The 27,586-nt window shown below is 44.9% G+C and overlaps 1 protein-coding gene across 2 annotated transcripts; it reads left to right on the top strand.

Moving 5' to 3' along the window:
* Positions 1 to 15,131: 15,131 nt before the first annotated feature.
* ACTR5 (actin related protein 5) lies at positions 15,132 to 22,727 on the top strand. 2 transcript variants are annotated; one of them, XM_073683791.1, is made up of 9 exons: positions 15,132 to 15,541; positions 17,219 to 17,385; positions 17,693 to 17,862; positions 18,024 to 18,241; positions 18,805 to 18,966; positions 19,047 to 19,157; positions 19,257 to 19,396; positions 20,321 to 20,453; positions 20,644 to 22,727. In XM_073683791.1, exons 1-9 carry the CDS (start codon positions 15,152 to 15,154, stop codon positions 20,902 to 20,904), a joined length of 1,752 nt encoding a protein of 583 aa, XP_073539892.1. In that variant the 5' UTR covers positions 15,132 to 15,151; the 3' UTR covers positions 20,905 to 22,727. The 2 variants fall into 2 exon arrangements, with proteins under 2 accessions (XP_073539892.1, XP_073539891.1); XM_073683790.1 differs by having other exon boundaries at positions 17,156 to 17,385.
* The last annotated feature ends 4,859 nt before the right edge of the window (positions 22,728 to 27,586 follow it).

Here is a 27,586-nt window from a genome sequence, read left to right as displayed (position 1 = left end):
AGGCCTCCCAAACTAACGATACTCTTCTGGCTACCTTGCTTGAAGCGAGTATAAGTAGCCCACGTCCCTGAGTGTACCGTGTGGTGCTCACCCGTATGGCCGGTGACTCGGGGCCTTCTAGTAGCTTCCGCTCCACGACGGCGGTGCTGGTCCCATGCGTGCGACCGTGCCTTCGGGTTTCTTGGCCAGAGGACCTGAAATCCCCTGCCTGACGGATTCTGCTGCTGGGTAGGAGTTAGTCCCCACAGCCTCGGACTCCGGGTCCGGTAAGAAATCTTCTCAGTCAGGGCGAGCTCTGCAGCTGCCAGCCCCTGACTCCTTGTAACACTGCTCCCACAGAGCTCCTGTTTCTTCCTATGCTGCTTCTCTTCTCTACTTCTGGCATGGCCCAGGAGCTGGGCCCAGCCGGAGCCACAGCTCCCTGTCAGCCCTCCTGGCTGAACTCTCCCTCTCCACTCACTAACCCTGCCTCAGCCCCAGGTTTTTCTAGGGGAAGTTCTTCCCCTCCCAGGACTGGGCAGGAGGTGTGGCATGCATAGGATTCCTGACCAAGAGACATCCCACCTGCTCTCAGACATAACATTGCCGTTACTGTGGAAACCAGACCCCTGGGGTGCCACATGTGCACGTGGCCTTACACTCACTCTGCAGGTCCTACCACTTGAATTTTGGATTATTATTCTCAGATTGAAACTACCACTTCCATTTTCAACGTCTTTCAGCACTGTAGTAGTACACCTCAATCAGATTTAGGCCTTTATACCTGTAATAATGATCTGCGTTCTCTGACCTCTAATCCCTAGGCTGTAAAATCCTAAAATGGTGCGGTTTTCCATGTCTTCATCTATTGTTGTCCCTATGATAATCCCACCTGACTGGCTGCGCTAGACCAGATGATATAATGGGGAAGCCCACGCTGCTATACCTGACCCCATATGCCCACTCTCTGGCTAATGCAATCTTCAGCAGTGTGTGAAATGGCGCCAGACATTTTTTTTTTTTTTTATGGCAATCCTCTCAAATCAAATCGTAAATTGTTTGATTTTTCTAGGACCAGGTAATTTGAATTCGATGTTGATGCACAAAGTCCAGCACCTCGTTATGGCAAACGAGTAACAATCATTATTAATCATCATAATTCTCTTCTGCTACATATTAACATGTTTTTTATGTCAAGCTGATTCGGCCTTCTATTTTGTCCGTTAGCACGTGTGACTACTATGGGGGCCCTGAAGGCAAAGGGGCCAAAGTAATAATACTTTTATTACTGCATCATGGGGTATCAGTATAGTCACATGGACTTTAAAAATGGATTCATGTAGTGAGTCAATGTTCTCAATATGGGATTGGTTGGGATCCTGTTCCCTGAACAGTGAGAGCCACAGCCCCTTTACTCTGTATCAGGGAACGGCAGTACACCGTAACCTGGTGGTGCCTGTCACTGCAGCCTGGCATACATACACTAGGACCCCCATAGACTTCACTGGTTGCTGTATTTTGACTCTTCCAACTCGGAAGTTGTATGGAGCTGTAATACTTCGGTGTAAGGGTATATATGGTGCATGGAGCAATAGGTCCCAGACTCTCCCCTTTCCTTTCTTTATAATAGATCTCTTGTGTAAGACGACAACAATCACACAATTATGTAAAAAGCCCCCAACTAATGAACAAAACTGGGTACAATGACTCGCTGTGTGCCGTAGAAGCTGGGATTTCTCCGTCGAGCTACAGTTCCAGTCTGATCAGTTCAGTCTTCTGGAAAAAAAATCTGATCCTTCAAGTGACTATGAAAATAAAATACTCCAATCGCCCACGCAATGGTATTTCCATTTTTACAAGCATAAGGGTACATACCTCCTCTAACTCATTATCAAGTGAGGCCCACATGGAAAAAGCATTGTATCTAATTTTTAGGTTAAAGTCCCTCCGAGTAGTCCAACTACATTTTGTTAACCTCTTCTGAAATAATATCTGACATGAGTACAAAGAGTTTAGTAATTTGAGAGGCAACAAAAACAATCCTCAAAGAGATACTAGATGGCTCAGTGGCTAATCGTTTTGCATTGCACAAGAGGTCAAAACTCCAGAAATAGCTAAACGTTCTATACTATGCTGTTTTCATAACTTCTATTCATTTCAATGGGAGTTATGGACAGCGTAGCGCTGCCTGCTCTGCGGTTTCCAGAACTCTGATCACTTGTGGTCACAGCAGAGCTAGATATCCTTGTTTTAGTTGTGAACGGCAGAGATAGGAATACCCCTTTAACATCTTAGGGCTCTTTCAGACGTTAGTGACTCCGGTACATCTGGTGACAGTTTCCACACATACTGGAGACGCTGACCCACGTAGGCCCATTCAAATGAATGGGGCTGTGCACATGTCAGTGTGTTTCCATGGTCCGTGTGTCTGTGGGCAAAACACGCTGACATGTCCGTTTTTTACACGCTGCATGGGCCGGAAAACGTCCCACACTGATGACACACGGGAGACGTCTGTGTGGCACGTACTCGCGCCTGGGAATCAGCGTTACAATTATCGCTGTTCCCAAGCCATGGTGCTGAACGTTGCCCTCATCATTGTCCCCTGCAGGCTCTGCGATCAGCACCAGCAGGGGACAATGTTGAGAAGTATTCTGCTCTTGCTGTGTCCAACTGTAAAAATGAGAATAAAATAAAAAATCGTTATACTCACCTGCCCTAAGTGTCCCCCGCTGTAATCCACCTGACCGCACACGCCGGGGACAATGACTTGCTCGAGCAAGCGAGCCCTGGAGATGAAGTGAGTGACAGGACACCGCTCGCTGAGACTTACACACCCATTTGAATGGGTCTACGTGTGTAAGTGTCTCCAGTACGTGTTGAAACTGTAACCACATGTACCGGACACACTGATGTGTGAAAGAGCCCTTCCATGGGAGCTGCTGCGGCAGGGAGTCGTGCTCCCATTTAGTAGTATGTGGCAGCCATTGAGTTCAGTTATCTAACATGCTATGCATAGACAATCTCCTAGGGCAAGACTCGCCCTTTACTAGCATCTTTCTGCTGTGGTTTATAGACAGGGGCCCTAATGCTACAGCCTATATAAAACGTAACGCAAGACAACATTGTCATCAAGTGTATGGGAGGACTTTATCATGAAAACATCAGATATCAAAAAGTTAAAAAAATGTATCGCAAGTTGTATTTGAGACAAATTTGCAACTTCTTTCCCTTTTGTGCTGGTTTTAAAATAAGTGGGCAGGGCTTGGATAAAGGGTCAGGGTCTGCTGCTACGCGGTGGATTTACTTTAATGCATTGTAGCTAAAGTCTATGCCAGCTCAAGGCTGGCATAATTTTTATTTTCTAGTACCTGGACAGCCCAAAGATGTGCTAAATTTAATAGGAGGTGTGCACCTTACTCTGGTGGACTCATAAGTTTAAGACTATAACACATCAGTCTTGATAAATGTCCTGGGAATAGCCTGGATATACTCAAACTGAGTCTTATGTAGAGCAGACAAATCCAACATGATAGATATAATGTACAGTACAGACCAAAAGTTTGGACACACCTTCTCATTTAAAGATTTTTCTGTATTTTCATGAGTATGAAAATTGTACATTCACACTGAAGGCATCGAAACTATGAATTAACACATGTGGAATTATATACTTAACAAAAAAGTGTGAAACAACTGAAAATATGTCTTATATTCTAGGTTCTTCAAAGCAGCCACCTTTTGCTTTGATGACTGCTTTGCACACTCTTGGCATTCTCTTGATGAGCTTCAAGAGGTAGTCACCGGAAATGCTTTTCAATTCACAGGTGTGCCCTGTCGGGTTTAATAAGTGGGATTTCTTGCCTTATAAATGGGGTTGGGACCATCAGTTGTGTTGTGCAGAAGTCTGGTGGATACACAGCTGATAGTCCTACTGAATAGACTGTTAGCTGCTTTTTTCTTGCCATAATACAAATTCTAAGTAAAGAAAAACGAGTGGCCATCATTACTTTAAGAAATGAAGGTCAGTCAGTCGGAAAAATTGGGAAAACTTTGAAAGTGTCCCCAAGTGCAGTTGCAAAAACCATCAAGTGCTACAAAGAAACTGGCTCACATGAGGACCGCCCCAGGAAAGGAAGACCTAGAGTCACCTCTGCTTCTGAGCATAAGTTTATCCGAGTCACCAGACTCAGAAATCGCAGGTTAACAGCAGCTCAGATTAGAGACCAGGTCAATGCCACACAGAGTTCTAGCAGCAGACACATCTCTTCAACAACTGTTAAGAGGAGACTGTGGGCAGGCCTTCATGGTAAAATAGCTGCTAGAAAACCACTGCTAAGGTCAGGCAACAAGCAGAAGAGAATTGTTTGGGCTAAAGAACACAAGGAATGGACATTAGACCAGTGGAAATCTGTGCTTTGGTCTGATGAGTCCAAATTTGAGATCTTTGGTTCCAACCACCGTGTCTTTGTGCGACGCAGAAAATGTGAACGGATGGACTCTACATGCCTGGTTCCCACCGTGAAGCATGGAGGAGGAGGTGTGATGGTGTGGGGGTGCTTTGCTGTGACACTGTTGAGGATTTATTCAAAATTGAAGGCATACTGAACCAGCATGGCTACCCCAGCATCTTGCAGTGGCATGCTATTCCATCCGGTTTGCGTTTAGTGGGACCATCATTTATTTTCCAATAGGACAATGACCCCAAACACACCTCCAGGCTGTGTAAGGGCTATTTGACCAAGAAGGAGAGTGATGGGGTGCTACGCCAGATGACCTGGCCTCCACAGTCACCAGACCTGAACCCAATCGAGATGGTTTGGGGTGAGCTGGACCGCAGAGTGAAGGCAAAAGGGCCAACAAGTGCTAAGCATCTCTGGCAACTCCTTCAAGATTGTTGGAAGACCATTTCCGGTGACTACCTCTTGAAGCTCATCAAGAGAATTCCAAGAGTGTGCAAAGCAGTCATCAAAGCAAAAGGTGGCTACTTTGAAGAACCTAGAGTATAAGACATATTTTCAGTTATTTTACACTTTTTTGTTAAGTATATAATTCCACATGTGTTAATTCATAGTTTTGATGCCTTCAGTGTGAATGTACAATTTTCATAGTCATGAAAATACAGAAAAATCTTTAAATGAGAAGGTGTGTCCAAACTTTTGGTCTGTACTGTACATGTCAGGAATCCATGTAATTTTTTTTACGAGGTTTTAACATCGAATACAGTTTTTGACATTTTTTTTTCTCCAGTTTTAAAACATTTATTTTCCAAACTTTTTTTTTTGCAGCTTTTTGACTTAACCGTGTCAATTGTGGAGCGGATTCCGCCTCTTAGCAGTTACATGTCACTTTTTTCTATGGTGAGGAAATCAAAACCTCCTAAAAAAAAAAAAACCTCACAGTATGAACGGCAATTTAGATTTACCATTGAAATCAATTCAAACAGTGTCAGAAGCAGTTTTTTATATGGATTTTGAAGTGAATTTGATTCAAAATCCACGTGTAAAAAAAACCAAAACAAAACAAAAAAAAAAACTGAACAAACTTTAAAGCACCACTCCAGTGGGCTTTTTTTAATTGCAGAGCTGGAGTGGTACAACTAATCTAAGTTCCCTAAACTTAGTATCACATTTATCAGCCACCATCTTCATCTGTTCTCAGCGCTGCTCCAGGCATCTTCTGTAGTTTGTGACCTGCCAGATCGCTCCAGTGTTTGCTTAGTGAGTCGGAAGTCAGACTCAATATAAGTCTATGAGAGGCAGAACGAGGCCAGAGCGAGTCTCTCATAGCCTTACACTGAGAGCTTGTGACAGTTGCCTCTGATTTCCGGTCAGCCAGAAGTTGCGGTCACAAGATGGCGGTGCGGTGACCCTGCGTTACCAGAGCAGCTTTGGGAACAGATGAAGACAGCGGCCAGAGAGTATAATACTAGGGTCAGAGAACTTACATTAATGGCACCACTCCAGTGCTGAAATTTAAAAAAAAAAAAAAAAAATCACTGTAGTGGTGCTATAAGGTTCATTTCCCACAATGAGTTTTTGGTAAGTTTTTAATGCTGCGTATTTTCGCTATACAAAAAACGCAATGTTGTACAGTTCCAAATTATTGAGATTCATAAAAATCTCATGCCTTGCAAAAATACGCAGCATCAAAAATTCACCAAAAGACTTTTCGTGGACACACAACAGCTTTTAGGGCAGGGGTCTCAAACACGCAGCCTGCGGGCCGCATGCGGCCCCTCCGGCAGCTTCTTGCGGCCCGCAGGCACAGACCCTATAACAATCGCGGCTCTCTGCAGCAGCCGCCGACATCAGCACTGTAATGCAGTGTATTGCCGCGCAGAGACCGGCTCCTCTGCACAGCAATACCAGTGCCAGCCGCTGGCCTATCAGAGTAAGCAGCTGACATTGGCGTCACTGCTATGCGCAGATGCCAGCCGCCGGCCTATCAGAGGCCAGCAGCTGCACTGGTATTGCTGTGCAGAGAGCCGGTCTCTGCACGGCAATACACTGCATTACAGCGCTGATGTCGGCGGCTGCTGGAGAGAGCCGCGATCGTTATGGGGTCTGTGCCTGCGGGCCATAGGTGCAGAAAGGACGCCGAGGGAACGGAGGACAGGTGAGAATTTTTTTTTTCTCTTTCATGTGAAATACAGTGCTCAGTATGGGGGGGGACGGGGCGGACCCTGTGCGCAGTATGGGGGGACGGGGCGGACCCTGTGCGCAGTATGGGGGGACGGGGCGGACCCTGTGCGGACAGTATGGGGGGACGGAGCGGACCGTGTGCGGGCAGTATGGGGGGGGACGGGGCGGACCGTGTGCGGGCAGTATGGGGGGGTCGGGGCGGACTGTGTGCGGGCAGTATGGGGGGACGGGGCGGACCCTGTGCGGGCAGTATGGGGGGACAGGGCGGACTCTGTGCGGGCAGTATGGGGGGACGGGGCGGACCCTGTGCGGGCAGTATGGGGGGATGGGGCGGACATGCCAGCAAAATAAGGACTGGGATGGGGGACCATGTCTGCAATATGGGGGACCTGGATGGGGGACCATGTCTGCAATATGGGGACCATGTCTGCAATATGGGGGGACCTGGATGGGGGACCATGTCTACAATATAGGGGACCTGGATGGGGGACTATGTCTGCAATATGGGGAACCTGGATGGGGGACCATGTCTGCAATATGGGGAACCTGGATGGGAGACCATGTCTGCAATATGGGGAACCTGGATGGGAGACCATGTCTGCAATATGGGGAACCTGGATGGGAGACCATGTCTGCAATATGGGGAACCTGGATGGGAGACCATGTCTGCAATATGGGGGACCTGGGGGGGAGACCATGTCTGCAATATGGGGGACCTGGAGGGGAGACCATGTCTGCAATATGGGGACCTGGATGGGAGACCATGTCTGCAATATGGGGAACCTGGATGGGAGACCATGTCTGCAAGATGAGGACCAGTTCAAAAGGTGTATAGAAAATAAAATGGTATCACTAAAAATGTCACTTTGTCATGCAAATAATGCGGCCCCCCAAATTAAATGTTTTTCCGTGTGCGGCCCATATACCCAGCTGAGTTTGAGACCCCTGCTTTAGGGTATGTGCACATGGAGTTTTTTTGAGGAGGTTTTGGAGCAGAAACTGAGCGGAAACTTTCAAAATCTGCTACAAAAACTAAACACTCCTTAAAAACTTGGAGGCTCTGCGTTCAGTATTTGGTCAGTATTTTACATCAGTATTTGTAAGCCAAAACCAGGAGTGGGTGATAAATACAGAATTGGTGACTTGTTTCTATTATACTTTTCCTCTGATTGTTCCTCTCCTGATTTTGGCTTACACATACTGATGTGAAATTGACATGTTGCAGATTTCAAATACACGCCGAACTTTGGAGCTGTCCAGAAATTTGTTTCTAGGGACCTACAATAACATTAAAAGCAGTGAGAGAAATCTGTGAGCGTTGCCAAAGGGGATCATTTTGACTGATGACCCTATTTAAAAATGCTGAGGATAGCAGGCGCTGACTCCCAGCTCCGAAACTTACTGAGTTTACACAATAAGCAGTAACATTCGGTTCACGGCTGAATTGTGTGAAAGGACAAGGACAAATTTAGTACCAAAATAATTTCCTGAAGCAGATTACATCTCCGAATTCTATGTAAAATATGACTTTTCTGCTGGTACTTAAAAAGCAGGAAAACCTCAGAACTGAAGCGTCATCCAATCTGCCCATCTCCATTGCGGTTCTACAGTCTTTTGTAATAGCCACAATGTTACCAAGATAAACACTTTATTATTGCATATTGTGCATACAAAGTGTAATACAATATGTATGGAATTGTAATATTTTACCTCCTGTCCAGTAATTTTCCTTCCCATGAAAGACCTTTGCATAACCTACGATGCTCAGTTTTGATGAATCGCACAATAGCCATAATCTGAATATGCGACCAGGAAGGCCATGTGCCCACGTAGCGTTTTTATGGCCGCGTAAACGCTTGTAAAACAGTCTGCCATGCAAAGCAATGTGAATTCGGATGTGCTGTGCACATGATGCGCTAATTAGCGCGCCAAATTCGCATTGCGTTGCAAAACGCAGCATGGCCATTTCTACCGCAATTACGCTGCAAATTCGCGGCCATTGAAGAACAATGAAACGCAGGAAACCCGCAGGTATATGTGGATTTGCTGCGTTTCAATTAAATTCAATGGCCGCGGGATGAAGAGGAGACTACAACTCCTCTTAGGAGGAGGCTATGTGCCCACGTAGCAGATTTGATGCAGAACGTTTTTGCCTCTCTCTGGCAGAAAAAAACGCATGCAGATTTACATGCGTTTTTTCTGCCAGAGAGAAGCGTTTTTCCATGCGTTTTTTCAAGCAACGCAATGCGAATTCTTAGCGCTAATTAGCGCATCATGTGCACAGCACATCCGAATTCACATTGCTTTGCATGGCATATGGTTTTACAACATATGTCAGACATCCAGGTCCACTCCTGAGGTCTTATGTGTGGAGTCTGACCTGAATATCAACGGCCTTGTTGCAGCTGGTACTCCACAACTGCTCTCTTCTGCTCACAAATCCTGTGCAATATGTGGAGGGTAGAGTTCCAACGTGTGGGGACATCACACACCAGTCGGTGTGCCGGAAGCTGCAAACGCTGCTGCAACACAGCAAGGGCCGGCGGAAGCTGTAGCCGACTTGAGAAAATGAGCTGACAGATGGCGTACTTTGACGAGCCGATCTGGCAACTCTGGGTACAATTTAAGAAACCGCTGAACCATGAGGTTAAGCACATGAGCCAGGCATGGTACGTGTGTGATCTCGCCTCGCCTCAGAGCCGCCACGACGTTACGGCCATTGTCACACACGACCATGCCTGGATGTAGGTTTAGTGGTCTCAGAAACAGATCTGCCTGCTCTTTCACAGCTGTCCACAATTCACAAGCAGTGTGAGGTTTATTACCTAAGCTTATGAGTTTCAGCACAGCCTGTTGCCGCTTGGCTGAGGCAGTACTGCAGTGCTTCCAGCTTGTAACTGATGTGGTGATATCTGAGGAGGAGGAGGCGGATGATGCGCAGGAGCTGTACACTGTGGGGGCAACTCTGACTGACAAAGGGCCCGCAATCCTCGGTGTGGGGAGGATGTGTTCCGCCCCAAGGTCCGACTGGGTCCCGGCTTCCACTATGTTTACCCAATGTGCCGTCCGGGAGATGTACCGTCCCTGGCCACAAGCACTTGTCCACGTGTCGGTTGTCAGGTGGACTCTCCCAGTAACTGCACTGTTGAGGGCACGGCAGATGTTTTGGGACACGTGCTTGTGTAGTGCGAGGATGGCACACCGGGCAAAATAGTGTCGGCTGGGTACCGAGGAACGCCCACCGCCATAAGGTTGCGGAAGGATTCCGTCTCCACCAGCCTAAAAGGCAGCATTTCCAACGCAAGTAGTCGTGAAATGTGCGAATTTAGGACTGTGGCCTGTGGGGCGTTGGCTGCGAATTTGCGCTTTCGTTCAAAGCTCTGGGATATGGACAATTGAATGCTGCGGTGGGACGTGGACGTTGATGCGGTTTCTTGAGAAACTGCCATAACAAGTGAAGACTGAGAGGAGGGGGCATCTTTGCATGCAGTATGGACAGGGGATTTCCTTGCACGCACAACAGGGGGTTCTATTACACGCACAACAGCGGAAGAAGCAGTGGTGACACCCGCTGACACTGGTCGTGGACCCTGGGGTTCGCCCCACAAAGTAGGGTGCTTTGCTGCCATGTGCCTGATCATGCTGGTGGTGGTCAGGCTGGTAGTTTTGTCACCCCTGCTGATGCTGGCATGGCAGGTGGTACAAATGTCCTTTTTGGGGTTATCAGCAGAGTCTTTAAAAAAAATTCCAGACTCTGGAAGACCTACCGGTTGTACTGGCAACGTCCCTTGTGTTGGTGTTATGGGGAAATGTTGCCCGCCTTCTGTGTGCGGCCACAACAATGCTTCTTCCTGCCTGTTGGGGTACTCTGCCTTCCTCCCCCTATGTGCTGCTGGCCTCGCTCTGGGTGTCCTCCTGCCACGTTGGGTCAATTACTAGATCAACCACCACCTCCTCCTCTTCCACTTCTGCACCACGATCCTCCTCCTCACTTCGTGGCAATTGTGTCTCGTCATCGTCCACCTCTTGTGACAAATTACCAGCGTCGACTTCCTCTGGCCGTGGCTGTTCAAATATTTGGGCATCGCTACATGGGATCTCCTCTTCCACCACTTCAAGCGGAGCAGGCGAGGGGCACAAATATGGAAATGGACCAGTGAACAGCTCTTCAGAGTGTCCAAGTGTGGGATCAGTTGCTGTCTGACAACACTCGGCATGGTGGGAGGAAGGAGCATCAGGGTGAGGAGGAGTATGCGGTCGAGACTCACTGCTACTAAAACTTGACCGTGTGGAAGACAGACCGGAGGTGGTGGTGCCCAGGTAACTGGAAGTATTATCTGCTATCCAATTAATAACCTGTTCACACTGATCAGTTCGCAATACTGGTGTTGTAGTGTGCTTCCCTAGTAATTCGGTCAAGAAGTGGGAGCGAGAAGATGTGGCTGTTGGTTGTGGCACATTTTCACCTTGGCCACGGCCCCGTCCTCTACACGCACCATCACCAGAACGTCCAGTTCCACGTCCCTTGCCACGCACCTTGCCCATTGTAAGGCTGAGTTCACACGATGCGTATTTAATGCGTTTCCACGGCATTTTTGCAGTTGCGGAAACGCATGAAAAACGCATGGTAGAAAGGAAGCAATGTTCCCCAATTGAAATCCGCATGTGCTGTGCCCATGATGCGGATTTTTCCGCAGCGTAAACGCTGCGCTCAAAAATCCGCAGCATGTCAATTAATTTTGCGTAAACGCAGCGTTTTCGCCGCCATTGACTTGCATTAGAACGCGCCAATTCCGCAAGACTGCATCTGTACTTGCGTAATTGGTGCGTTCTAATGTGCGGATGGTACCCGGGTGTAGATGAGAGGAGACTCTCCTCCACACCCAGGTACCATTAAAAAAGCTGTAAAACAAGAATAAAATAAAAAATATATATATACTTACCATCTGTCGGCCCGCGCACCGCTCCTGCTTGGTTCCCGGCACTTGCAGTGAGTTGTAGGACCTGCGCTGACGTCAGAGTCATTTGACGGGTCACGTGACGCTGACGTCGGCAGGTCTTTCAATTCAAAGTTGCCGGCAGCCGGGAGAACGGAGTGAGCAGGACACCGGGGGCCATCAGAGGGTTAAGTATACATGTATTTTTTATTTTTACCATTCTCTCGGGTCACACTATATAAATCCATGCTGTTTGCATGGATTTATATAGTGTGACCTAATTGTCACAAGCACTTTCCAGGTGATGCTAAAATCGCCTGGAAAGCGCTTGTCGATCCACATGCGGAAATGCATGTGGAAACGCATGTGAATCCGCATGTATTCCGCAGGAAAAACGCATGCACAATCTGCATGCGTTTTTTCTGCCAGGGAGATGCAGAAATTTTCTGCTTCATTTCTGCATCGTGTGCACATACCCTTAATGAAGTAAAATAGCTTACACTCGCACTATCAATGGAAAAAGGCTAATAAAAAGGAGATTTGAACCGTGGAAGAGGAAAACCACAGTTTCTATTTCTCTGGCCTACTCCAGAATCTTTTAAACAGATATATTTGTGTCTGAACAGTCAGGGAGACACTATTACTCTTTTTTTTTTTTTTTTTACGGAAAAAATGCCAAAAGCAGGATAATACAGAGATTTGAACCGTGGAACTGCAAAACCACAGTTCTAGTTCTAGACTCTTTTAAACAGATATATTGGTGTCTGAACAGTCACGGACACACTCAATTTTTTTTTTTTTTTTGGGAGGGGGGGGGGGGTGGAATACCAAAAGGTTAATAAGACGCGTATTTGTACAGTCTGACTGAGGGGGAAAAAAAAATACAGGATTTAGATAAAAAAAAAAGGATTTTTCCTGGCCCCTGAGACCGGGGGATAAGTCTAGCAATTTGACCAACAGGAGCACACAGGACTGTAATGCAGCGTTTGCTGGTATAACCACTGCGTCTCCTATACAGCCTGCCTGATATACCTGGGATGGATATTAGTCCTGAGAAGGACTGTTTGTTTGATCTGGCTGCCTTTACAGACCCTACTCTAACTATTTCGCAGGATATATCTCTCCCTAAATCAGCAGCGCTGTCCCTACACTGTCTGATCCGGAGCTACTGTGTCCAAGATGGCAGCGCCCGGTTTTAAATACTCGAGGTGACGCTGTGCGGCCAGCCAATCACTGTAATGCCCACAAACAACATGGCTGCGGCATTACAGTGACTGGCTGGCAATCCCTGCATGTTCATTGGCTCTGTAAAGAGCGCCAAACATGCAGGGTGGAGACCCGAGCTCCCGCCCGAGTAACCCGGAAATGCTTGGTGCTCGCCGAACATCCCGAGTAGTGAAATGCTCGGGCGAGTACCGAGCAGTGTCGAGCATGCTCGCTCAACACTAACTCCTAACTAATAGACTGAATGCTGTCATGAATTCAAAGGGTACTTAAACTATTAGTTTAAGGGCGTGCATATTTATGCAATCTCAGATTTATTTCTTTTTCCAACCAAAAATATTTCAGTTTATTTTTCAATGGATTTGTACAGATTATGGGTGACATTAAAGGTGATAAACTCTGATAGGATTCTTCTTGGCATGATTTTTTCATGACAAAAACAGTTATAACAGGTGAGTAGACTTTTTATATCCACTGTAGCTGTTAAACTAAAGCTCTGGGCAAAACTGATTCAATCTTTCTCTCCTTAGCATTTTGAATAATTTTGTCCTCATCTAAACCCCCTACAATTTTGTCAGGAGTTTTCCTTTAAACTGAATGTTGCCTCCCAATGCTGTCCTTTTTAGGAGATGTCATTTGGTTAACGGTAGCAAGCAAAGATTTATTAATAAAAAGGACTTCTTGCCAGGACAAAAGTGGTAAGATTTTGCTCTCATTTTACTCCTGCTGCTCCCCTGAATATTACTTTTTTTTTAAATCCATCATACAGTTTCAGAGACATGGGCCTATTTTTTAGTGCTAATTTTTATGGTCTATTTAAGCGAGTGTGGCTCAGTAATTATGCAGAGCAGCCTTAAGACACGCCCCTAGAGTCCTGTGAGTCCTACCCCTTGGGAAAAAAAAAACATAAAAATGAGCAAATAAAAATATCTCTGGAACAGTATGACAAATATGAGAGAAAAAGAATACTCATAGCAGCAGCTACTTTTGATCTGGTGGCAGGTCCTCTTTAAGACCAGATTCACATATCTGTGTTTCATGGTCTGACCATGGACCATGATTCACAATCTGGCTGTGGATTTCCTGACCTGAACGGACAAATCAGGGTCCAAAAAAGGGTATGAAAGAAAACATGGATGTGTGAATCCAGCTTAAAACGCACTGATCTGCTTTAAAGTTGCTATCTGGAACTCGCATATTGATCACCTATCTATAGGAAAGGTTATCAACATGAGATTCATGGGGGGGGTCCAAAACTGGTACCCCCACTGCTCAGCTGATAGCTTTTCCAGCAGTGGCTGGATGTAAGCAAGATATGGAGAGTTTCTACAGTTTATCTCCTATCTGTTGTAGTTACAGAAACCACTGTGAAATGGTCACTGGGGTTCCTAACGCTGATGAACACTGGTAACCCTGTAGGGCTCCTTTACAAGTGGCCCATATAGAGCGTATTTGTTATCTGCAGAAATGCCCCCAAACTTTGACACAAATGTGTAAGGGGTGCTTTCACATTGTGTTCTTGCCCAAGTTCAGTGGCCCCGTGGGTGCTTACGTCCAAACCCCCCGCAACACGGGTTTCGGGCACATTCGCCTATGGGGCCATTGACTATAATGGTGCAGACTGAGTCACTGTGCATTGTTTGTGCGTTTACGCCTACTGGAGGAGGACATTCGGATGTAGTAGACTGTGCCTGGGTGTCCGCCTCCAATTAGCGTTTACACCCGAAAATGGTGCACGGCAGAATGCATGGTGACTCCGTCTGCACCATTATAGACTATGGCGCCTACGCTGGAAACCCGTATTGCGGGGGGTTTGGACTTTAACCCTGATGGGAGCCACTAAATGTGGAGAAGAACGCAGTGTGGGAGGGGCCCAACATGGCTTTTAGTGTGGCGTCAGTGGATTTCACCCCTGATCTACTGAGCGGACAGAAGACCTACTCAGGCCTTGTTCTGTGAGGTTGTTGTTTTTTTTTCTTCTTCAAACAGATACAAAAATCTGGGGTATCACACAATGTGACGTTTTTTTTCCCTGTACTCCTACATTACTTGTTAAAAATGAAGTTTAATGGGGGAAAAAAAACAAGAAATGATTAGGAAACTTAAAGAACTTTTTATTTTTCTGAAGTTGTCACAATTATAATTAAACTATGTCCCTATAAAATTGTCATCATCAATATTTTTGGTACTTTTTATTATTTTCCCTTTAATATAGTCTATAAGTAACATACCACAAAAGTAAGAGTCCCCCCGTTCTTCAATAACGCGGCACAGTCCTTATCCTCCCCATTGATTACTTCACCAGTCCTGGATCCCCGCAGCCTGCCTCTAGGAAAGCTTCTACCCCGGAACGTTGTTTCCGGGAACATGCGGACATGTTTATGGACGGACAAAGAGGGCAAGATGGCGGCGCCCAGGCCGGCGAGTAATGTATACACGTTCCGGGATGTCCGGGCCGTCCCTGACCCGGTCCATGAGCCGGTGCTGGATGGACCTGCTGTGCTCGTGCTGGACAATGGCTCCTTCCAGCTCCGTGCAGGATGGGCTGGAGCGGGGCCTCAGATGCAGCTCCGCTCAGTGGTCGCCCGGAGCCGCGGCGGGCCTCGTAGCTTGAGCCGTGTGGGTAATGATATTCCCAGCCTGGAGCCGTTGAGGTGGCTGCTCCGGACACCGTTTGACCGAAACCTGCCGGTGAATCTGGAGCTGCAGGAACTGCTGTGTGATCACGTGTTCCAGAGACTGGGAGTGACGTCACAGGTGAAGTATATGAGGGGACCCAGCTTCATCTGTAAGGATGCTCTGGATGTATCCAACATGGGATATGTTGGGGGTGGCGTACACTTTACACCTATGGCAGAAATGTGATGTGATTCATTGGAGTGTGTGTCTTTTGTGTAGAAAAAACACAGCAGTTTACAGTAGCAGCAAAAGGAGATTTCTAAAATCTCATTTACACAATACATTTTGTTTTCTTTTGTGTGTGTAAATCACAGAATGCCAATTCTTTTGCGTTGCGTTTTTCTTCATTCTTTTACCCGTTCAATTGAATGCATAAAAAATGCATCAAAGACTTGAAAAATATATGCAGCAATTTTCCCACCAACATTCTGCATTTTTAATGCGGTAAAAAAGCACTGTGTGATCATGCCCTAAGGTTTAATGTTAGTATCATGTATCATTGTAGTAATACACTTTCATTGGCAGGCAATCTTCTCATCACATATGATCTATGGGCAGCATGGTTAAGGGTGGCTCAGTGGTTGGTGGGGTCCTGGGTTCAAATCCCACCAAGGATAGCACCGTGTTTGTGTGGATTTCCTTTAAGAACTCCGGTTTTCTCCCACACCCCAAAGACATACTGATAGGGAATTTAGATTGTGAGCCCCAATGGGGACAGTGATGATGATGTCTGTAAAGTGCTGTGGAATATGATGGCTATATTTTTATGAGGCTGTCGCGCTCGGGTCAGGGTAGTGGTCAGTCCGTGCTATGCTATTCATGAGCAGACCAAGCTCTCCCAAAGACATACTGATAGGGAATTTAGATTGTGAGCCCCAATGGGGACAGTGATGATGATGATGTCTGTAAAGTGCTGTGGAATATGATGGCTATATTTTTATGAGGCTATCGCGCTCGGGTCAGGGTAGTGGTCAGTCCGTGCTATGCTATTCATGAGCAGACCGAGCTCCACGGATGTCTGTATGAGCCCTTGCTCTTACTACGCTTGGCCCAAAACCTCCATATAGCTGTCGCTTCTTCATATTGATATTTTTTTTTGCTTCTTACACAATTATTTTTTATTTTGTCACTAACCGCTACTCATCATGGTTTCCCACAGTTCCTCCATCCTCTTTACATGCTACTTTTAACTTGGCGTCCTTTTGTCTCATTATTTGTAACGTTTTGGGGGTTTCTTTGTCTATCCATAAAGTACTTTTTGTATTTCTAATATTTTGATTCCTCATATAGTCACTTTTGGATAGATTCTATGTTCTCATCACATCCACCTCATACACTGATTATACCTAACTGATGCCTATACCGCAGTCCGCCATACGTTGTACAGCACAGCAATCCTACCATGTGCGGCACGCAGGCTGCTTGGAATTTTCCATCTGAAGAATACTTTAGGAAATATTTCCAATATATATTTCTAATGACAACCTCAAAAATGATGTGAGCTGAGCCTTCACCTGATTCACTAACTTTTCATTTGTGCAGGTTAGATGTAGAAGTTCTTGTTACTGCTTGGAACCTGTCAGCAAGCTGGTGCAGGCATGATCTATTGCTTCTGTAGCTAATGTTCTTCAGAGGAGGAGCCTTACTTTATACTTGATCTGTTCTTACCAATGCTTCTGTCTCCCGGTACAGGGCTGTGTTGATCACCCCATTGTGTTTACTGAATCTCCTTGCACCCCACTTTACGTCCGGCAGATGGTGTCAGAGCTCCTGTTTGAGTGTTACCGGGTTCCTAAAGTGTCATTTGGTATTGATGGACTGTACAGCTTGTATCACAACAAAAGGGCTGCATTGCCCACCAGTGCCATTGTTGTGACCTCCGGCTACCACTGTACCCATATACTTCCTGTCCTGAATGGCAGGTGAGTCCACCACGTTGACAGGATTTTATTAATCTTCAATTACCGTGTAGAAATATCTTGTTACTGCCTAAATAGATAGTCTCAAGAAGACCACCCCTACCGATATGCCTTATTATAAGGAATATTGGTTTCCTGTCTAGGAGCCAAAGCAAAGACTGGCTGCAGGTAATACGGCATTTCTGCTTCATGGGAGTTTTCTAGTTGCCCATGGCTTTCCCGGCTGAATCAGCTGGCACTGATATGAAAGGTGTCTTCTCTGTTAAAGGTGATTGGGGTCAGTGACTTACCGACAGTGCTTTTATTGCAGATTGGACGGCAAGAACTCCAGACGCATAAATATCGGGGGCTTCCAGGCTGTGTCTTATCTGCACCGGCTGCTGCAGCTGAAGTATCCAGGACACCTCTCCGCTATCACACTAAGCCGCATGGAGGAGATTCTACATGAGCACTGCTATGTGCCGGACGACTATCTGGAAGGTTTATATTTTGGATTTTTGTACTGTTAGGGTATTGTAATATAAGTGGGGTGTGAATAGATCCCTACTAGACACTTCTGGTTAGCCATAATTTAAGGTGTAGTTTACTCTCCTTCTAGCTGTGAGTGTACTGACTCTGTTATCCTCGGTCATACTTAATAGAGCTGAAGAAGTGGCGATGCCCTGATTACTATGAGGAGAACGTCCACAAGATGCAGCTGCCCTTTTCTTCCAAGCTCCTGGGCAGCACTGTGCCTTCAGAAGAAAAGCAGGAGCGCAGGCAGCAGCAATTAAGACGTCTGCAGGAACTAAATGCACGACGCAGGGAAGAAAGGCTACAGCAAGACCAGGAACGGCTAGAAAGACTCCTGTATGTGCAGGCAAGTGCAGCTATGAAGTACAAACAGTATACAGCTATGGCTACTTAGCGAATTCTAGACATGTGCAAATCATGTAGAAAAATTCACAATGAGAGTTGAGATTATAGGGCAATAGTGAAAATCTTTGGTCATAAATTGTAGCATGTTTTATTTTCTTCTTTCCAAACCCCTTTTTTGTGGAGGACAAGAAAGTTCCTTCAGATAATCTTCTTATAACTAAGTACTGTATGTCTCCTCTGCCACTGTCTTTCGAGTTATGGTGACTTACCATGTGGCTACAGCAGCCAGTCATTACATGGCATTGTGATGTTGGATCATTCTGCATCCCCCTACTTGAAGGGGTATTCCAATAAAAAGTCCTCACCGATCTACAAAATGGATGATAACTTCTAGATAGGTGAAGGTCTGGTACTACTGCTTTATTTAAATGGGGGCAAAAGTGCCCTGAACACCAGTTTAAATAGACTAAAGCTTTTTGCCTGGCAGCTGGCTACGGTTCTAGTAGCTGAGACTTTCGAATGGACCAGTTTTTGCCTCCATAACATTTTAGTTTTGATGAACAGGAACTTTTGGAGGATGGGCAAGTCGAGCAGTTCCACAAAGCATTGATAGAGCTGAATATGGACTCTGCAGAGGAGCTACTGTCTTACATTCACAAGCTCAGTGCTGCCGTTGAGCTGGGCAGGCATCGGGTGCTGGGAGATTCACTCGACAGCAAACCACAGGTATGTCATTGTCACCAAGGATCCATCCTGTTACTGTGTGCAGGCTTTGCACTGGCTATCATTTATTTTTTACCTTTTAGACTCCAGAGACAGTGGGGGGAGAAATGGAAGAAATGGAGGCGATTTCTGAACTGGAACCTCTTGACTCTGAGGACCAAATAGAACCTGAGAAGACCACACCAAATGCCCAGGTACTTATGTTTTTTTTTTCCCTTTCCATTATGTGAATAATATAACTTCTCTAAAATATTCGATCTGACAATATACCGTCCCCTTTGTATTCCTGCCAGCCCATGTTTAACATTGCAGAGTATCATCAGATGTATCTGGGCACAGAACGAATTCGTGTTCCTGAAGTTTTATTTCAGCCATCCCTAATTGGAGAAGACCAGGCCGGCCTGGCCGAGACTATACAATATATGCTTGACCGGTGAGTACAGAATGCAGTATAGCATTAGTTAGGGAAGATAGCTACAAGTGTTTAATGTAGAACTAACATTGCAGGTTGTCTGTAAATGTAAAATTCATCATCTTTGTAACATATCCATGTATTCTTTTGTCTTATTAATTTTTTTTACTCTGTCAATTTTAAATAATACAAGTCTGTTTATTCGATTAGATGCATAGTACAGATCTGTTATCCTTGGGGGCCGTTCACTTTTCTCATTTTGGTTCCGCGTTCGGCAAATTGCCCATGAAAACTCTCGGTGTATATGCTGCATTGGCCCTCATTAACCCAGCACATGACAAAAGTGTCCTCCTGGCATATGCTAAGCTTTAGAGTCATATTAGGAGATCCTGGCAGAAACCTCTTGGCTTGATGTCATTAAAACTTTCGATTATACTAAAGTGCAGCTTATTTGGTGCATTAATTTCAGTAACCCATCAGTGCAAAGTATGAGATCTGATTTGGCTAGTTGCGAGGCTCTGGACAGGTCTAAGGGGTAACGTTTCTCTTTGTGGAGAGTGACAAGCCAGGCCTGGCATGTCAGAGTGAGGAGACCTATAAGCCATGCATTCTCCACTGGGAAATTAAATATGCAAATTGTCTCTTCAGAGAGGAAGAACTCTAGCGCCACCTGTTGGAAGCAGCGATCCTAAAAGTCAATATTGACTCTACCAAGCCTTGCAATATGACTTGGGATAAAAGCCCAACCATATTTCTCTATCGCTTCATTGGGGGACACAGGAAACCATGGGTGTAGGAAAGAACAAAAATACAACCTTATTTTATGTTTAGGTGAAATTGCTTTGTAGTTCTGGTTTTGATATGGAATATAATATTTCAATGGCAGGTTGTGGCTCAGTGTATTTATTGTATTGCTATTAAACATGCCCTTTCTATTTTTCTCAGATACCCAGGAGAAGTGCAGCAGGAGCTGGTGCAGAATGTCTTCCTGACGGGTGGCAATGTCGTGTATCCAGGAATAAAGGCGCGGATGGAGAAGGAGCTGCTGCAGATGAGGCCTTTTGGTTCCACTTTCCACGTACGATAATTCTGCTCTCAAATCCTTCTCATTGTACTTATTTCTAACTTGGGGTTTGTGGTTTTAATAGCCCTCAGCATTCTCTACTAACATGTCCTTGCTTACTAATGGTCTACATTGGAATATATCGATTGCATTATTATGTTCACATACTATATGTAATTGTGTTTTATTGTATTTAATTGGACAGGTGTCATTGGCCGCTCACCCTGTCCTGGATGCTTGGCAGGGAGCCTCTGAATGGGCTCTCCAGAATCTGGAAACGGAGGAGGGCTGGATAAGCCGTAAAGAGTATGAAGAGATGGGAGGAGAGTACCTGAAAGAACATGTAGCATCCAACCGCTACACAGCCATTCGATTGCCTAAACCCGCTCCCCGTACCACCGCACCAGCCAGCAACCCAGAGACAGAGACTGCTCCACAGAGTCATCCGGGTGCTGCTCCTTCATAGGATACTAATGCTTTATGCATATTGAACATTGCACATAAGAGACTCTGGAACCAGATTAGCAGGCCCTGTTCTGTCGTGATGTGCTGGATTGCAGGATCCGAGAGGCAGGTTTCAGTGTTACAGCTACTTAAAGGGGTTTACCACATTCTAATGAAATCTCCAAAAGCCCATAACCAGCTGTGTGCCTGGCTAGAAATCCTTAATTCCCTTATATGGGCACCATGTTCATACTGGCAAGGTGGCAGCAGTCTCATGATTAATCCACATGACAACTACTCTGCATATTCCCTCTTCTGTGTCACTGATGGCTTTCTGCATATTTGTACAGGTATCAGAATCTAATTTTTCCGAGCATGCATTGAACTCTCTCAGTAGTGGCACAGATTGGGGCACAGCTGAAGAAGTGGCCACATGGGTAAAGCACGTGACTGCTGCCATGTTGAGCACTGTGGATGTGGTGGTCCTCAGATCCATGACCAGTAAGGGGCCTAGAACTGTGGTGTTGAGGTAAGAAACAAGTGGGGTTAGAATTTTCTATGTGAGGACACCAGCTCATGGACTTAAAATGTTTTTCACTATCTAATAAAACCTCTTAAAGTAACATGTAATCCAGACGCATGTTATTCATTTTTCTAGTTTTCTAGTTGTATTTATTTTTGTAATAAAACCTGAAAACCTCAGTAATTCTCTACAGAGTGTCATTTCTCACATCAGTAGCCGGTCTAATATCTTTACTCCCAACACACATACAAACACAATTTCACAGAAAGCTAGATAACCTATCTGTATACTTGAGAACACTGGAGTAAAGCGTGCTCTAACTCCATACAGACGTTGCCCTTGGTTGGATTTGGACCTTGGTGCCAATTTGTGCACATCTAGGAGGCTAATAAGTAAAGTATGACTCCAGGATCGGTCTGCACAGTGTTGGGCCTCCTTCATTCATGTATATTTAGTTTCTTATTTTACAACACTATCTTTAAAGGGGATATTCGTGACATTGAAAAAAGTTAGTTACTGCCTACCTGCCTGTTGTGCCCGGCGCTGTTCTCCTCTGGCACAGAGTGATCACAAATGTCCGTTGATGTCACGTCAACAGAGCGGCAGTTTGTCTTCCTGTTGACAGGGCGGGACTACTGCTGTCGTGATGATTGACAGCCGCTCCCCACTTCCTAATTAAAGGAAGCCAGCTGTCAATCAGCGTGATACCAGTAGCCCTGCCCTGTCAACAGGAAAAGAAACCGCTGCTCTGTTGACAGGGAGCAGCTGAATCTCTGGCAGGAGCGGTCAGTGACTGGCGCCGGGTACAACAGACAGGTAGTTGCTTCTGTTAGCAACTACATGCCTTTTAAAGTCCCGGATATCCCCTTTAAGCCAAAGGCAGGAGTGACTCTGAAGATGTGCCGACCTCTTATAATATGTTTTGTGTCCCACTCGTAGCTTGGCATACAAAAACTGATGCAAAATACTTTGTAGTTTCTTGGATACACGGCACTCCTGGTGCTGGGAAAGAATCCCACCCTGTAGATATAGCAAACTAAAAGAATCCACCACTCCACTAGTGCTAAAGAAAGCTGTGTTCACTTACATCAGGCACTCCACAGTGTAACGTGACGTTTCTATCTATTATTTTATATCTTCCTCAGTCACACGGATTGTAGACAGTCAGCAGAGACACAGTTATAAAAGCGCTGCTAGAAGTGACAGCTGGCATTGTAGAAATGGCGCCTCTTCTACAGTCATGGCTGTCGCATTAGATGCAGCATTTTTTTAGCCATGTGTCTCTCCTGACTCTACAATCCGTGTGTCTGAGGAAGATGTAAAGTAATAGATAGAAACGTCACGTTACACTGTGGATCGCCTGATCTAATAAGTGGACACAGCTTTCTTTAGCACTAGTGGAGTGGTGGATTCTTTTAGTTTGATGCAAAATAATGGAGCGATACACAAGTCTGGATGAGGTTCTGTTAGTTTTCTGTTACCATGGAGACGCACAGCTTTGTATAGGGGCTGTACAAACATATTATATTCTTTAATTGACCTGTTGCACCGATGCTTCACTTTTCCTTTTTAGATGCAATAAAAATAAATCTCTTATGGTTAAGGTGGACATACAAGTGTGTAATGACTCTATCTAGTATATGAGTTTTACTGAATATACATTTCAGATTTTAAAATAATTTTTCAAGCTGTTATAAAGTATTCTAATTTACTGAGATAATGACTTTTGTGTTTTCATAGGCTGTAAGCCATAATCATCAACATTAACAGAAATAAACACTTGAAATAGATCACTCTGTGTGTAATGACTCTATATAATATATGAGTTTCACTATTTGTATTGAACTGAAAAAAATTAACTTTTTGATGATCTTCTAATTTAGTGAGAAGCACCTGTATGTGATGATCATTTTAGCTGTTTGGACCTCAAATCTGTTATCACTTTCCCGAAGTATTTTTGACTCTGCTAAATATTTTCTTTTAATGTTTTACATTCTTAAAGGGGTTGTCCAGACTGTGGCTGCATACTTCCAATTCTTAATAAGAGTGTACATTGCACACTGTTATGATTTCCCATATATTCCTGTGGAGGCGGGCAGTGACCGCATGTAAGCGATTCGCATGCTTGCAACACGTGCCCACTAGACTCCTCTAGCACCTCTCAATTCTCTTCAGTAGAGAGAAGCTTGATGGGTCTAGTTGTCACGAAACCACTAGTATGTAAATCTCATAAATTGGTCATGTGACTGTGTGTCCACATGGGAATATAAGGGAATTGTGACAATGTGATCACTGTCACAGTTGAGATGCCTGCAGTCAATTAGAATGACTGCAGACTTTTTATGTCAGTCAGAACAACCCTTTAAATACTTATATAAAGCTATACAAAAGACTATCACAAGCAAAATGTAATACAAATAATCAGTCTTTATTGTGGTATTATTTACACAATTAAAAAATACAGAGATGATACCAAATACTTTGTCCCATTGAGGAGGCCCAGCATATTTCTCACCAGTAGGAGCTCCTGACATATGAACTTTATCATGCATGAGTAACAATTATGTAAACCTCTGATTACTGTTAACATGACGATCCCCTCTATTTTAATTGGTTTTAGGAATGTAACTAATACTATTACATTTTGCTTGTGGTAGTCGTTTATATACTAAGTTTTGTGACTGCTCTAATAGTACATATTACTCCCATGTAGCCCTGTGGCTCAGGCCGTTTTTGTAGGTGACCCTTTAAATACTTGGATTCATATGAAATAGCAATTCTGCAGCATCTTTTCTGCGTTTTGTTGTTCCTCCTTATTCTTTCTGGAAACGCATGAATAAATTGACAACTGGGTGTTACCATTTGTCTTGTCAGTAGGGAGTATCATGGGTGAGAGTGACGAGGGTCCTCGGCCTCATGTTTCGTCGCTGTTAGACAGCCACAAAACATGCGGGCATTGCCTGACAAACACTGGCAATGCCATCATGTTTCATTATGTACGAGCCGTGTCTTCCTCGCCAGTGAAATGTTTGGTTTTGAAAATCTTGTCCAGTGTCTTCATTGTTGATTCGTCCATAGCTATTCTCCCTCCTATTGACTGACTTTGTGTCGTCGCTGCATCTTGAGTGATTATCGACCCGAATAAGTTGAAGTCCCTTTACAACTTCTAGTTCGTCCGTCCGCCGGTTGTACCTGGCAGTAGTCAACATCTTTTGTCTTCTTTGTGTTGAGTAGCTTCCCATCTTGACACTTCATAATAAGTCCCTTTATTCCTTCTACGCTTGTTGCGATCAGTGTTGTATCATCTTGCTATTTAAGATTGTTGATAATTCGTCCAGCAATATTGATTCCTTCTTTCTTTTGGCAAGTCCAGCCTTCCTGAAAATAACATATGCAGAATTAATATGCAGAAGCTATTGTCACTTTATTGGTACGTTTCATAAGTTTCCAAAAGGAAACCGAGGAACAGCACAACATAGAACTTTAAGAAGGGATGCTCCAGAAATGTTACTTCGAGTGGAATATTTACTAATGCAAACAAACTATTCGAGGTGATATTTGCCTTGGGCTAAACATACTTTAAGATTTCTATAAAGAACAGCACATTCCTATCATTTCTGCTTTGAGCCCCTGCTGCTGTCGGAGGTCAGCACCCTGGATTTGTACGTTCTTGTAAAGACCGCTGTGTTCTCCTCCATTACACATGTGCCTCCAGCACCTCCACTCCCTGCACTTAATGCAGTACATTTTACAATATCCTACTTCTCAGATAGTCATAGAAAGCTCCTTTGTAAAAGAAGAGTGAGTTCAGGAAGTCTACCCACAATAATAAGACCTGATTGTTCGTCACTATGGGGGTTTATTTCATAGCAGCTGGAGTGCTGGAGATTGCTGACCCCTGTCATGTATGATAGGACTGTATTCTCATCAGTCCTTGCATTGTGTGTGTCAGGCAGGACATTTCAGAAATACGTATGTATTGCACTAACAATTATGATACGTTATTTGCTGGCAACTTATGTGACTGTCGGTCACCCAGTGCTTGCCACGTAGTCACAACTTAATCCAGTAGGGAGCAATTTTCTTCATAATGATAGAAGTCCATTGTTTCAAAACTTACTGATCATCTCAATGCTCAGACCTATAGTTTTGTTTTCCCTATTCCAAAAAATCATTTCAGTCTCCCATACTGCAAGACAGGACAGACGCAGCAGATTTACTATTCAAGAGCATGGGAAATTTGGGTGACCATCATTGGATAGCTAAATTATTCTCCCTGCTTTTCCAACAGCAGATACTTCTTAAAGGGACTGTCAGCACAGGATGACTGTTCAAACCAAGTACAGGATCTCGGTGCTTCACGGCGGCCAATTATTTGAATACACCTTCCCATCTGCTTGGTTTCCCTTTATCTCCACCCCCCCCTCTTTGACAGCTCTGGCTTCATAGAGCCAGAGAAGGGTGGAGATAGATTGCAACCAAGCAGGTGGGACGGTGCATTTAATGATTGGCCCTGCTGTGAAGCCCCGAGCGCCTGTATTTGGTTTGAACAGTCATTCTGTGCAGACAGAGTCCCTTTAATGTTCAAGGTACTTTCAGATAATTTGATATCAGTTTAGGTCAGACAAGCCACTAGACATTGCACATGCTTAAAAATGAGGAAAAATATATTCCTACACCTGTAGTGCTGTCAGAATGTCAATGAAGAGAAACAATGAAGTAGAGTTGATGACAAGTAATAGTTCATGAGAATCCAGACAGTTCCTGGAGATATAATGGCAGCAGAACCATGCTTTTAAAGGGACGCTATCCGCACAGAATGACTGTTGAAATGAAGTACCGCCACTCGGTGCATTGTAACAGCGTGAGGTAGTTGCTGTCGGCGAGGTACTCGTCTCTTGCACCCCGGCACGTTATATGAAGGTGAGGATCCTCGCTGGGTGTGTAGACTTGTTCTGTGAGGGCACTACACCCATGCAAGATGCATACAATTGATGTTGCTGGTTGGCCAGGACAAAATGCTTCACAGTTCAAGGAGGGAAACCACCAGTTCAATATAAAATTTTCACTGAACATTAACTTTGGGAGGGTGATATACAGTAAATAGTGGGTACATATCTTCTCAAATATTTCCTTGATAATGCATAACATTTTCCTCACACAAATTCAGTCCCTTTCTCTGCTCTCTCCTTACTTGTCCTCTGTCTTCACTAATACTTGCTATTTCACCACAACCCAGCTCTACACTACAGTTCAGCTAGCAAGAGTCCTTTACTCAACCTGCAGTTCTGCGTCTTCTTTTCCCTTTAGGGGAGCTACTTTGCTAGTATCTTATCTCCTACTGACGCACTGGAACTTTCGCCCTGGGCACTCTCTCGCATACTCCGTCCTGTCTAGGTCATTTACCTTTTATGCGTTGTAAACTCAGGTCCTTACTGTTAGGTGTCCCCTCCCAGGACCAGTATCCGATAAACCACTCTGTCTCTCGGTCACTCTTCCTCGGTTCTGCTCCGGATCACACCATCTGTTTCTCCCGGTCTCCTCTCACTTCTAGGAGACCGGGAGTGCAGCACTGCTCACACTAAACTCAAGTCTTTTCACTATGCACTCCGGGCCCTATCTGCCGTTCTACCAGGAAACTGTCACTTTCCCTTAAGTTTATCTCCTTCCACTCTGGGCTAGTCCCAAACATTAACTCTTGCTATTTCTGCTGGCAAGAAATTAACTATCAATATTACTAACATCTTTAACGCCCTTCACAGCTCACATTATGCAATATAACAATAGTTTCTTCAAGGGGGAACGTGGGCAGTATGTCCATCTCGTTACAGCATCATGCTGACAAAACAAGGCACAAATGAATGGGTAAAACCTGGGTGGCGATAGAGAGAGACCCCAACGTGTGTTCTGCATTCAGCTTCGCCACTCAGGTTTTACCTGTGTCTTGTTTTGCCAGAATTTTGTCTCGTTTTGCATCCATCCTGGCTGCTTATATACTTGTTTGCAAAACATGGCTTTTTGATTTATTGCTATGCGTGAACTATTGGTGTCTGTATGGCTACTTGGCTCAAATTTTTACCTCCATACTTATATACAGGCATCATTATTTGCTGCTATTATATAAATGCCACATTGTATTTCTGCCTCAATAATTACCATTATTGCTGATGCTAGCTACTAT

The sequence above is a fragment of the Phyllobates terribilis genome, unplaced genomic scaffold, assembly GCF_046119375.1.
Source record: "Phyllobates terribilis strain yellow unplaced genomic scaffold, ASM4611937v1 Scaffold_5__5_contigs__length_657084704, whole genome shotgun sequence".
Classification (NCBI taxonomy): Eukaryota; Metazoa; Chordata; class Amphibia; order Anura; family Dendrobatidae; genus Phyllobates; species Phyllobates terribilis.
Note: the sequence above shows the minus strand (reverse complement) of the source record. Positions and strands in the feature narration are given on the sequence as shown.

What these genes read in the sequence shown, in the direction of transcription:
- ACTR5 (XM_073683790.1), top strand. Translation starts at nt 15,152, where the DNA reads ATGCGGACATGTTTATGGACGGACAAAGAGGGCAAGATGGCGGCGCCC. An exon ending in GCCGGACGACTATCTGGAAG is followed by an intron (nt 17,863 to 18,023) that starts GTTTATATTTTG and finishes CATACTTAATAG; the next exon opens with AGCTGAAGAAGTGGCGATGC. An exon ending in AGACCACACCAAATGCCCAG is followed by an intron (nt 19,158 to 19,256) that starts GTACTTATGTTT and finishes TATTCCTGCCAG; the next exon opens with CCCATGTTTAACATTGCAGA.